Below are 13,625 nucleotides of genomic sequence, written 5' to 3'. Positions count from 1 at the left end.
GGGTGGTGTGAGAGTGTGGACTGGGCGCTGTGTATGCTTCTGTGGTCTCCCTAGATGGAACATGGCTGGTGTCCTGGAAGAATTTGTTTCTTTTTACTCCTGGTCATATTCTCTGTTCTCATTTCAGCTCTCCTCCATCACGTTGGCATCCTATATGGTCTGCTAGGTCCATTTCTTCTTGATTATCTGAGAACTCTTCAGCTCTTAATCACCTGGAGTTCAGCTTGCTTGAGAGAACACAGCACAGAAGACAAAATTTAGATCTACATCACAAGTGGATGACATGAGTCCCTCAGCCTTGGAGATGAAGAACAGTCACACTGCTCTGTATCACACCGACTCACAGGAAGATCTGCCCTAGATACTTCTTGCTGTGCACCGGACCCACTGTGCTCCCAAGAAAGACAAGCTGTCACAGAGTACCAGTTACATCATCACATCTCCAGGGCATTCCGGCACCGTGTGACAAACCCACACCTGACTCTCCACCTGGTGGCACACAACTCCTCACAGACCACCCTGGGTGCTGTACATGCTTTCTTAAAAAGATACACATAGAGTGTAGACTAAAGGATGTGATTGATAATTTAAAAAAATCTTTTGAATTGGGTCCATGAACACTAACATTACTAAAAGGCCCTGGTTCTGAAGGAAAGTGTTAGAAGATCGATCCATAGTTGCCCTCTTTGCAAATGAGCTCATATCTCCTTGTAGAAGTTTTGCTGTTACACATTCAAAATAGCTGTGAAGTCACTGGTCCACCGGTGATAATTTTTTTGTTTGTTTGAGGCAGGATTCTACTATGTAGCCCAACCTGGCCTCAGCCTACTGAGTACTAGGATTATAGGTATGTGCCACTGTACCCAGCTGAAGGATGTGTGATGGAGGAGAAGTCAACCACTGGGTTCCTAGTGGAGGACCAGTGGAGCTTTGGGGTACCCAAGATGTTACTGTTGATGCTACGTGAGGGAAGCAGTGAAAGCCATGGTGGGGGATGGGAGAAGGGGAAGATGATTAGTGAGTAAATGTGCTTGCCACCAAGCCTGATGACCTGAGTTCAATCCCCGGGCCCCCAGATGGTGACAGAAGAGAACAGACTCACTCAAGTTGTCCTCTGACCTAAGTTATCCTCTGACCTCTACACGTGATGGCATGTGTCCCCACACACTAAATAAATAAATAAATGTAATAACTTAAAAAAAAAAAAAGCAACATGGACTTTTATGGACTGGCCTGGGAGCTAGGCTTTCTCTTTGGGCTCCCAATGTCAGCTTTTATATCTTTTGGAGGATGTCTCACTCATACTTTTGAGGCAGCCTTCAGTGGATACAACACCTCTTTTAAAACTTTGTAACTCAGTTGGTAGAGTGCTTGTTTAGCGTGTCTGAAGCCCTGGGTTCGATCCAGCTCCAGCACCAGAGAGCCCTGGGCACTTCAGTGCGAGCCTGTAAGCCAGCACATGGGAGATGGACTCAGGAGCATCAGAAGTTGAAGGTCACCCTTGGCTACTGAGAAAGTCCAAGGCCAGCCTAAGATATACAAGACCTTGTCTCAGAAACAAACAGCTTCTTTGCAGAAAAGAATACTATTTTTGCTGACATAGCATCCGTCATTATAAGCAAACTGTCACCTTTCAAGAGTGTCCCCCAGAAAACATTTCCCTGCTGCTTTAGAAGTTTAAGTTATTTGGTATAATTTTGGCAGCCCTAAACTTGAAGATTTTTGCGCTTGCTTAAAAAAATAAACAAATAAAATAGACAAAGGATCAGCACTTCATCCAAATTTCCTCCTATTCCTTTCCTTAACTGCAGAATTAAGGAGCCCTCATGTGGGCCAAGGTTATGCTTCAGCGCAAAGCATGTTTACAGTGCTCTAGAAGGATGAGGAAACTGTTTATTGAATACACAGTGTTGGAATCACATTTTAAAGTGCACAGAGAAAACTCCCATCACAAAGCCCTGCCGGCGGCGGCGGCCGAGATCACGACATAGCAAACAAAACCATTCCTGCCATGAATGCTCTGGGGCGACATTGCCCCATTAACACGAGAGTTTCATCTGTCCATGCCCCTGGCAAGCAGTGGTTCTACAAGCTTTGCTCAAACCATCACTCAGGGATGTCCCCCGTGCCCGTGGAGGAGGAAGCACGGACAGCAAGTACAAAAAAAAGACAGAATGTCATGTAGCCCAGCCTAGCCTCCAACTAGACAGCTGTAGATGGCACTGAGCTCCAGATCTTCCCAGGTGCTGGGGCAATTGGCATACACTACCAACTAGGCAACCTTTGCCTTATCAGGAGAGTTCCACTGTGCTTCTGACTCAAGTCTTGGGATCAGTAATAATCTATGTACTCCGCCATCGGGGGAGCTCCCAGCTGAAGGTGACTGCGACCCACACAGAATCCGTTTTCTCCTGAAAACTCCATGGAGACCTCTTTCTTCTGTGTCTTTGTGCACTTAACCAGTTAGCTACTTGTAGGGGGAGCCTACATAAGACACGCTCACTTTGGTTTATTTACATCTGGCATCATATTTAGAGTCAGAATTGAGTTCAATTGTGATTGTCCCAGTAAACACGACTGGAAAAAAAATCATATTAAATTCTCTGGATCTGTTTTCTCATCTCTAAAATGGGACTAATAATAGAAATGATATCTCGGTGCGTTAAGGAGCAAATGAGCTAAGATTTGTAAATTTCTTAACACTAGGATAGGCACTCACTAAATGACAAATGTAATTACTAGTCTTTAATAACTGCCTCAAAGCCAGTACTTCTGCCGGGCGTTACCACTGTTCCTGCTTGGACGGGTGAGTGACAGTGACCCATCCAGGGCGCAAGTCACTCCTGAGGACACCAGGACTTCTGACTCCAGGCCCCAGAATCCCAATCACCCCCCATTACCCTCCATCACTTTAAAGACTTTTATAGAATGGGATGCAGTATCCAGCACAAGAAGAGAATTATCCTTGGTGAAGGCCAGTGCCACAGGACGAGAAAGACTGTGAGTGACCATGGGCTTCAGGGCTGGAAATTCCTCAGGTTTTCCCAAGCATATGATGGCTGGCCCAGAGGTGTCTGCAACAATCACATTTCCCTGGTGATCGAAGGCCACAGCTGAGACAGTTATTTTTGAGGGAAAGAGGAGGTTCAGCCCGAAGCTATCCACCTGGCCAATCAGCTGCATGGTGGAGTTGAACACCTTCACCCGTGTGCTATTGCCTGCTGTCCCCAAGGCCCAGGGGTGCTCTAGGACCGCGATGGCCCCGGTGAGCCAAGACACAGCCACCCCACGGGGACCGCACAGCTGAGCCTGCAGCCTCTCAGTCCTCCGAAGGGCCCCTTCGGGAAAATCCACTTCCAGCAGGTGCAAGGTCCCCGCCTCTGCGTCAGTCACCAGGACCTGGTTCTGAGGGGTGATCTCCACACCCCAAGGCAGGGAAAACTGCTTCCCCACAACCAGCTTGATCTGGCCGAAGAAATCAAACACTTTGAGGGAGCGGTCGCCAGCGTCGGTGACAACCACGTGGCAGTCGCTGGTGACGGCGACATCCAGTGGGTACTTGACGTCATGCGCTGCGTCCCCCTTCTCTCCAAACTGGTGTGCACCTCCTCCTCCGGAGTCAAAGATCTTGACCCGCCTCTTACCGTCGTGCACGACCACGACCCGTCCGGTCTTGGGGCACAGTGCAAGCCCGGTGGGGTTCACCAGGGTTCCCCACCCGCCAAAGGCGTGGTGGCAGGTGAGCACCCCGGGCGCGCAGGGGGCGGCGCTGAGGGCAGCCGGGGACGCGTGAAGAGTGGAGCCCAGGAGCTCCAGAAGGTGCAACACTGGCAGGCAATCGCTGGTGTCACAGGCTCGGCAGCCTCGCCGGCAGAAGGGACATTCGAGGGCCAGCGTCCGCGGGTGCGCGAGGGCGGCCACGCAGGCCAGGCAGACCACGTGGCCACAAGGCAGGTTGCGCGGGCGCCGCTGCTGCCGGGGGCCGAACCTCTCGAAGCACACCTTGCACTCCAGCAGGCTGACCTCCGCCTCGCGCACCAGCTCGGGCCGCACCCCAGCCGCCTCCTCCCCCATCGCTCCCGCCGCGCCGCGGCCCCAAAGCAGCCCTCGGTCACGGTCACGGTCACGGGGCGGGGCATCCGCTCTGACGTGGGACGCCGCGGGCTGACCGGGTGCGCGCTGCTGCCTCCTGGCGGGCACATGCCGCAGTCGTTCGCATGCGCCGTGCTCAGATCACGCCACGGGTGAGCGATCCCGGTGGTTTTAGAGATGAGCCCCAGCTCGGGAGTACGAGTGGGTCGTTCCCTGTTAGTCTGTAAGTGACAAGGCGAGCACCAGAACCTAGTCTCCCAGGGCTGATGCCCAGCAGAGCTGCCAATCAGCTGGGCTGGGTGCTGGGCAGGGAGAAGACGCGCTTCTAGTCTCGGTATATTGTGACTCTACTGAGGAGAGAGATACACGAAAGAAGGTAACTTCAAGAGGGTGAGGCAGGTGTGCATACTTCCTTCGGGTGTTTTATCACACTTGTGAGAAGGTAGATACCTAACACTCAGCGCCGGTTATGGTAGCTGAAATCCCAGCACCCAGGAGCCAGAAACTAGCAGTTAGAGGCCAGTCTAGGCGACATACACTGTCTCAACCCTCCCATTCCCGCCCCCACCCCCACCCCCAAATCAAAAACAAACAAAAGAATACTTGTGAAATTGGTTTGTGTGGAAGGAATATTTAAAAGCTGCTAGTTGCCTCGCATGGTGGCCTACATAGTGAGTTCCAGGCCAGCTAGAGCTACATACTGAGAACCTGTCTCAAGCAAACAAGCACAAACAGACAAAAACCAAACAACAACAAACTGTTAATAGCAGTTACTATAGAATTTACTTCATGCCTGTCTTCCTTTAAGCGGTCTCATTCAAGCCTCATGGACGACTGGAGTGGCTTGGATAAAGAATGGCTAGGCTAAGATGGGAAGCCAGGCAGTTTGACTCTCGGGTCTCTCACTCCTTCACACTGATCATCAAAGATGGTTCTATATGACAAACACTTGAGTCTCCTTGCCAAAGGCTTAACAGTCCTGGGTGAGGGCTGGGCTGCAGGGAGCAGCGAAGGGGGATTACAATGTAGAGGTAGATCTGAGCCAATGAATCCTTCACACAGTGTCTTCCAGTCTCAGGTAAGATTGAAAGGAAAGGGAGCGAGAAGATGGCTCTGTGGTAAATAATGAGTACTTGCTGTCCTCCTAGAGGACAGTTCCCAGCACCCACACTGGGTGGTTCACAACCACCGGTAACTCCAGCTCCAGGGAATCCAGTGTCCGCTTCTGGTCTCCATGTACTTGTACACATGTGGCATACATTCACACAAACATACACCCGTGCATATAAATAATTATAAGAAATATTTAAAACTTGAAAGTAAACGTGAGCCACATATCTTGGAACAACCTTAAAGTTATGGTCACTATAATTTTCAGGAATCCATTATGATGTTCAGCTCTCTTACATTTAGGAGTTTTTTATTCCCACTCATTTACAAGTCATGATCATGGTTGGTTACGCTCTTGTTTCATAGACTTCCAAGAAAATGGAGAACTCAGTCCTTTGCTAACACTCTTTAGGAGAGATTCTGTGGAAGGAAAAGAGAAACATTTATCAAGAGTTACATGTCTCAGAGATGGAGCATGAGACCAGAATAACCAAGCTGATGCTATGATTTCAGAATGCATTTCCATTCGAAATAAGAAACCAACTGAAAGCATATCTTGTAGAAATGTCTTTTAGTAGTAACTCTAAAGAAGATTTATTTATTTGTGTGTGTGCATGTGTGTGTCTGTGTGAGTGTATGTGCACATGTCTGTCTGTGAGCCCTTGGGAGTCCAGAAGAGGGGGTTAGATATCTGAAAGCTGGAATTATAGGCAGTTGTGAGCACTTGATGTGTGAGATCAAATGCAGGGCCTCGAGACTGAACAACAGCTGTGTTTAACTACTAAGAAATCTCTTCAGCCCCTTGGAATTAGTAAAAAAATGTTTATTTTATTTTATGTGTATAAGGGTTTTCTCTACATTATGCATATATACCACTTTCATGCCTGGTGCCCGAGGCCATCAGGAGAGGCCGTCAAGACTCCTGAAACTGGAGTTATGGATGGCTGTAAGCCATTGTATGAGTACTGGGAATTGAACCCAGGTCTTCCACAAGAGCTATAAATACTCCTCACTGTTAAGCCATCTCTCCAGCAACTCAGAAATAATTTTTAAACTGGGAAGTACATTCAAGATACAAAAAACTGGATTATTTTCAGAACCAGTCTTGTCCAACAAAAATGTAACGAAACTCACGTTTTAAAATAATTTCCTTGTAGCTCCATTTTTAAATGTCAAAAGAAAATGAAACTAATTTAGTTGTATACTTTAACCCATCATTTGGACTTGTAATCACTTGGACATATGAAAGAGATATTTTACACTCATTTTAGGTGCGAAGTCAAATCTGGTGTGTCTTACACCCAAGGTGCACCCGGGGTCAGATAAACTAACGTGGCTGGTGGTTCCCACCTGGAGCCTGACCAATGCGGACCTGGTCCTGCTCTGAGATGTCACCTCCTGAAAGTATTTCCCAGGCAGACCTCACTGAGTCCTGTGCCCTAAGTTGTCTCTGCTCCAGCATTGTCCCAAAACTATTAAAAACCCCAATCCACTGCTGACTGTAGCCAAGCCTGTGTCCTCCAGATAGATCAACAGCCAGCGCCCTGCTAAGCCTGCCTTTCCTGCTTCTCAGTCTTTGGCTGCCTCTGTGAGGCCACAGGCAGTACTACACCATTAGCATCCTAGGACAGCTTTGCAGCACAGGACACACAATCTACACCAGCGATTTATTACCAAGCACCTAACAATGAGTTTAGTTTTCGTTTTGGTTTGTTTGAGACAGGGTCTCATGTATCTCATGTTACATTCACACCTTGAGCTCATGATCCTCCTGCCTCTGCCATCCCAGTGCTAGGATCCCAGGTATTTGTATGTCAGGCCCAAATACTAAATTAAAAGCATGGCAATTGATTTAGTATGGCATTTTATTGGCAGTGAAGGTTTTCTCAATTATTCAAGGCTTCAAGCTTCAGAAGTAACAAAACACACACACACACACACACACACACACACACACACAAAGATTTAAGTCTTTCACTGTTTAGGGTTTTTGGTGATCATCATCTTAATAGTTTGTCTCCACCATATGGGATCCACCAGTTTCTAGTCTGGTATTTCTACCAACCTAGCAGACAGCTGTTGTTGCTTGTTTTTGCTCTTTTGGGGGGCCTGCCACACAGCTCCCAAATAAATCACACATGGAGGCTTATTAGTACTTATAAATGCCCAGCCTTAGCTTAGCTTGTTTCTAGCCAGTTTTTCTTAAATTATCCCATATATCTTTTGCCTCTGGGCTTTTATCTTTCTCTATTCCTGTTTACACATCTTTGTTTCTTACTCTGTAGCTTGCTGTGTAGCTGGGTGGCTGGCCCCTGATGTCCTCCTCCTTCCTCTCTCGTTCCTTCTTCTTCCTTCTCCCAGCTTTCTCCTTCTATTAATTCTCTCTGCCTGCCAGCCCCGCCTATCCTTTCTTCTGCCTAAAACCCAACGCCCAGTCAGAGGTGACCAGGAACTACATTCAAACTTCCTAGAGCTCTAAAATGCCAATGCTTGTGCTGTGGCAGGCATTTTTACTTAGTTTTTTTTTTTTGTTCCTACTTAATGTACTTGCTGCTCAAGGGCTCACCAGCAGGCAGAAATGTTTAAAGGAGCCATATCCTTTTTTTTCCCCCAAGCTTTCTCAGGCCCTATAGAAATTTGAGCACCACATTGATATGCCAAAATGTTGTTGTTTGCTTTTGCTTTTTTGGGGAGCCCTCCACCCAGCTCCCAAATAAATCACACTCAGAAGCTTATTCTTTATTATGAATGCCCAGCCTTAGCTTGGCTTGTAGCATGTCAGCTTTACTTAAATTATCCTGTCTACCCTTTGCCTTTGGGCTTTTACCTTTTCTTACTTCTGTATATCTTTTCTTTCCTTCTTTTTTTTATTTTATTTATTTTATTTTACATTACCATTCAGTTCTACATATCAGCTACGGGTTCCCCTATTCTCCCCCCTCCCCCCTCCTCCCCTTACCCCCATCCTACCCCCCATTCCCACCTCCTCCAGGGCAAACCCTCCCCGAGGACTGCGATCAACCTGGTAGACTCAGTCCAGGCAGGTCCAGTCCCTTCCTCCCAGACTGAGCCAAGTGTCCCTGCATAAGCTCCAGGTTTCAAACAGCCAACTCATGCAATGAGCACAGGACTTGGTCCCACTGCCTAGCTGCCTCCCAAACTGATCAAGCCAATCAACTGTCATACCTATTCAGAGGGCCTGATCCACCTGGGGGCCCCTCAGCCTTTGGTTCATAGTTCATGTGTTTCCATTCATTTGGCTATTTTTTTTCAATAATTGAGTAAAACCGAAATTTATTATAAGCCACAGTCGTCCTCGGGACCTCCATGCTATATATATAGCCTCCATGGTTCTATGGGTTGTGGTCTGATTGTTCTTTATTTTATATCTAGAGTCCACTTATGAGTGAGTACATGCCATGACTGTCTTTCTGGGTTTGGGTTACCTCACTCAGGATGATTTTTTCTAGTTCCATCCATTTGCCTGCAAATTTCATGCTTTCATTGTTTTTCTCTGCTGAGTAGTACTCCATTGTGTATATGTACCACATTTTTTTTTCATCCATTCTTCCGTTGACGGGCATCTAGGTTGTTTCCAGGTTCTGGCTATTACAAATAGTGCTGCTATGAACATAGCTGAGCATGTATCTTTATGGTATGAATCAGCATTCCTTGGGTATATGCCCAAGAGTGGGGTGGCTGGGTCTTGAGGTAGATTGATTCCTAATTTTCTGAGAAACCGCCATACAGATTTCCACAGTGGTTGTACAAGTTTACATTCCCACCAACAGTGGAGGAGTGTTCCCTTTGCTCCACATCCTCTCCAACATTGGTTGTCATTGGTGTTTTTGATCGTAGCCATTCTGACAGGTGTAAGGTGGTATCTCAGAGTCGTTTTGATTTGCATTTCTCTGATGATTAAGGATGTTGAGCATTTCTTTAAATGTCTTTCAGCCATTTGTAGTTCTTGTTTTGTGAATTCTCTGTTTAGCTCTTTAGCCCTTCTTTCCTTCTTACTCTGTGGCTGGCTGTGTAGCTGAGTGGCTGGCCCCTGATGTCCTCCTCTTCTCTGGCTACCTCTTCTTTTTTCCTCCCAGATTTCTCCTTCTATATATTCTTTCTGCCTGCCAGCCCTGCCTATCCTTTCTCTGCCCCAACAACATTTTGGCGCCCAATGTGGGGCTCAAATGGCCATCTAGAGCCTGAGAAAGCTGAAAAAAAAATATGGCTCCTTTAAGAAACCCTGATGTATGGCAGAGCATGAAAACAGCATTTTCCACACTAAATAGAAACAAAAGGGCTGGAGAGACGACTCAGAGGGTAAGAGCATTGACTGTTCTTCCAGAGGTCCTGAGTTCAATTCCCAGCAACCACATGGTGGCTCACAACCATCTGTAATGAGATCTGGTGCCCTCTTCTGGCCTGCAGTCGTATACATAATAAACAAATAAATCTTTTTTTTTTTTTTTTTTTTTTTTTTTTTTTAAAGAAAGAAACAAAAAGCTAAGTAAAAATGCCTGCCACAGTGTAGGGCAATGGCATTCCATAGTTAGGAAGGTTGAATGCACCTCTGCCCGGACTATGAGCTTTAGGCTTGGCTTTCATGACCTGAGAAGTAGGTAGAACCTGCCACCAAAGCCACAAGTGGAGGTCCCAAGCCACTCTACTTAGCAGTTTTTTGTTCATGCAGAAAAAAAAAGACTAGAGATACAAGATACAAAGTAAAAAGAGATCCAGATGGAAAAAACTCTAAACAGGTTACAGTGTGTTTAACAATGTGGGAAGGCTTAAGAAGAAAGAAAAAGGGCATATAGAGTCATAAGAAGAAATAAATATGTTAAAAATAATAAAGCCTTTAAAGAGACAGTAAGAGAAAAAAAATGTAGAGATGGGAAATACATAGGGATTCTGGATCCTATAAAGTATTGTGTTGATTTTGGATTTTTTGATCGCCAATGGGCAAGAGACAGCTGCTGGGAGATATGGGATTGTGAGCAGGACTGCTAAATTGAACCAATCTAGATACTTTAGGAATGCCTTAACTTTAAGAAAGAAGTAAAAAAAAAATAGATTTGTCAAATTTGGAAATCAAAAATGCTTTCAAGTTTTGTTCCCACAGGAGACAAGAGCTATAGATTCCTTCAGGAATGATATTGATCAGGAGTGATCAAGGGGAACCCTCTGAATCTTGACAGGTAATATCTACAAAGGTTATAGCTGGTCCTCACAGGACTTGGCCATTATCTCAAAATTTCTCCCTGGGACCCTAAAGCTGCTTTGCCCACAGACAGGAAGCAGTCTAGAGAAAACAACATTCACAGTCCCAAGAGTTGGGGTGTGGATGGCTGTTAGTTATTAGGTGGGCTGTGGATGTATTTTTATAATTTAGGGGAATATAGAAATGATAAGATAGAAGGATAGATTATTGAATCTACTTTAAATAATAGGGTAGCTTATTGAATCTACTATAAACTAAAGGACAGCTATTTATCTCAAATATTTTATATTTGTAGGGACTTTTGTATATTGACACAAATTTAAGGTAATTTTGTTGCCACACACTGTATGTATGTTTCTGTTCTTGTTTGGGGGATTTTTGTATATTGATAAAAATTTAAGGTTATGTTTGTTACAACATATTGTATGTATGCTTCTATTTTTGTTTGAGGTATTGTGCCTATGAAGTTCTTTTGGAAATGTAGGGTGAAGTTCTAGTTTTTGAAAGCTATTATTATAAACTATATAGGATAATCAGGAAACATAGTTTAGACATTAGTTGTGTGTGTGTGTGTGTGTGTGTGTGTGTGTGTGTGTGTGTGTGTGTGTGTTTCGAAACAGGTTTTCTCTGTGTCGTTTTGGTGCCTGTCCTGGATCTTGCTCTGTAGACCAGGCTGGCCTCGAACTCACAGAGATCCGCCTGGCTCTGCCTCCCAAGTGCTGGGATTAAAGGCGTGTGCCACTGCCACCTGGTGTGGTTAGTCGTTAATAACCATCAAAATTGTAGATATGTCAGGTATGCTTTCCAGATCATACAGAGATGTATTTTAGATAGACAGATGGTCTTCAACCCTTTCAAAGACCTATAGAATATGGCATTTAAAATATTTTGTTAACTTACGACTTTTCATGACAATGAGACATATCTGTTCCTGGCAGTACCAGTTTACTTTGAAGATGATGGGCATTGAAGAAACTCCTTATGGAGTTTCTTTCAATGTGGTAAGGCTAGCCATTTGGGCAAGAAGCTGCTCTTGCCTGGACTGCTTGAGAGTATGTTGTTTAAACTGGACATGCAGGACCCACAGGAAAGTGACCACCAAAACAAGGCAGGATAGTCCTTCAGTGTTCCTGCTTCACAGAAGAAACTGCCAGACATCCTGCAGGACACAGAGGAAAGTGACTGACAAACTTTGCCAATATAGGTGGGACAGTCTTTCAAATTTCCTGCTTCATTGAAAAGTCCACCAGATACTATGGGCCTGTAGGCTGAAGATGGATGTTCTAACATTGCAGAGGAACTTTGGATGACTGTCCACGCAGTCAGATGTCTCTGTCATTTCTAGAGTTCTTGGAAGTTGTTTGTAATGCATTTTTTATTTACTTAAATAATATTATACACTTCTAGGCCCTTTAATGGAGTTGAACACTAGATAATTACAGTTGCCGTTTTCCTTAGATATGATAGAAAGTAAATTATGTATAAAATTTTGGATTTACTAAGATTATGGAGTATTTTCTTTAAATTTACCAGACACAAGTGAATTGGAATTCAGAACATTGTGAATGTCTTCTTTACTTGATAATTGTTCTTATTGTATATAGTCTTACTATGTTAAAGTTAAAACATTTCATTTTTGTAAAAAAAAAAAAAGGGGGGGAGGATGTTGGGGAATATTATTTAAAGATGTGTTACTTTTGTTTATGTTGCATTTGTTTAACTCTGTGAAGCTGTTTTACTGTGCCTGTCTAAAACACCTGATGGTCTAATAAAGAACTGAATGGCCAATATCAAGGCAGGAAAAGGGATAGGTGGGGCTGGCAGGCAGAGAGAATATATAGAAGGAGAAATCTGGGAGGAAAAATGAAAGGTAGTCAGAGAAGGGGGACATCAGGGGACAGCCACTCAGCTACACAACCAGCCATGGAGGAAGAAGGAAAGAAAGGTATACAGAAATAGAAAAAGGTAAAAGCCCAGAGGCAAGAGATAGGATAATTTAAAGTTAAGAAAAGCTGGCAAGAAACAAGCCAAGCTAAGGCTGGGTATTCATAATAAGAATAAGCCTCCTTGTGTGATTTATTTGGGAGTGGGCCCCCAAAGAGACAAAGAGACAAACAACCAACAACAGACAGCCCTGGTCCGTTTTCTATATAATCAAAAATAGAAAATCTAATTGACCACTTTATCTATTAAAACTTGTATTTTGTCTTTATTTACCCTCTTTTTTTTTTTTTAGAAACACACTAAGTTCCACCTCTGATTTTGCTTAACACTGTATTATGCCCAGCACAGACCCAACAGGCACGTACTTCCATTTGCTGAGTGAAAGCCATCACCAGGACAGGAGGAAATGTACAGGGATTTAAAGACTTTTGATGTGGTGGGTTACACCTTAATCCAGTGCTTTGGAAACAAAGGCAATCTCTCTGAGTTTCAGGCCAGTCAAGGCCACATAGTGATACCTAGTCTCAAATAAAGAAAAATAAAGACCTTGGGTTAGGCAGGTAGATCAATGCACCAGCACCAACCAATCAGAATTAAAAAAACCAAAAAGTTTTTGCTTTTGAGAAATATTCAGTCATTCTGGAAAGGGCCAAAGAACTGAGAGGAAGGTATGAGAGATGTGCTATGGAACCTGTAGTATAAGCCTAAGTTTATAAAAATCACACATATGTAAAGGCAGACCAAAAAAAAAAAAAAAGATGAAAACATCACTCTCTTAGCAGTAATTGTCTCTAGTGAAAGTACATTCGGTTACTTGTTTTTCTTTGGTAGTCCTTCCCAGATGTTCCAGATACTGTGATTATTTTGTAGTTCTAGAAGTTGAACCCAGGACCTCACATATACTAAACACTCTACCGCTGAGCTGTATCCCAAACCTAGTATATTATTCCTTTTTAAAGATTTATTTTTAAGTTTTTATTTATGTGGTGTGTAGTGTGTGTGTGTGTGTGTGTGTGTGTGTGTGTGTGTGTGCCACTTACGTGAGAGTGTTCACAGAAGACTGAAGGGGGCATCAGATCCTCTGGACCTGTTGTACGCTGCCCAACATCAGTGCTAAAAAACGGAACTCAGGTCCTCTGGAAGAGCAGTACATGCTCTTAACCACCGAACCACTGTTCCAGCTCCCAGCATGCTATTCTTAGTATTGACGTATAAATAAATGCTCACTTCTTACTTAAAATGCTGCTTCCTGTGGTTATCT

At 44.5% G+C, this 13,625-nt stretch overlaps 1 protein-coding gene across 1 annotated transcript; it reads right to left on the bottom strand.

Annotated features, from left to right (window-relative positions):
• Positions 1-1,207: 1,207 nt before the first annotated feature.
• Positions 1,208-4,117, bottom strand: Nhlrc1 (NHL repeat containing E3 ubiquitin protein ligase 1). Its single transcript, XM_028867678.2, has one exon. The coding sequence runs from the start codon at positions 4,072-4,074 to the stop codon at positions 2,887-2,889; it is 1,188 nt and encodes a 395-aa protein (XP_028723511.1). The 5' UTR covers positions 4,075-4,117; the 3' UTR covers positions 1,208-2,886.
• Positions 4,118-13,625: the final 9,508 nt, after the last annotated feature.

Source organism: Peromyscus leucopus, chromosome 5, assembly GCF_004664715.2.
Source record: "Peromyscus leucopus breed LL Stock chromosome 5, UCI_PerLeu_2.1, whole genome shotgun sequence".
Lineage (NCBI taxonomy): Eukaryota > Metazoa > Chordata > Mammalia > Rodentia > Cricetidae > Peromyscus > Peromyscus leucopus.
The sequence above is the reverse complement of the archived record's forward strand: the minus strand, read 5'-3'. Positions and strand labels throughout refer to the sequence as shown.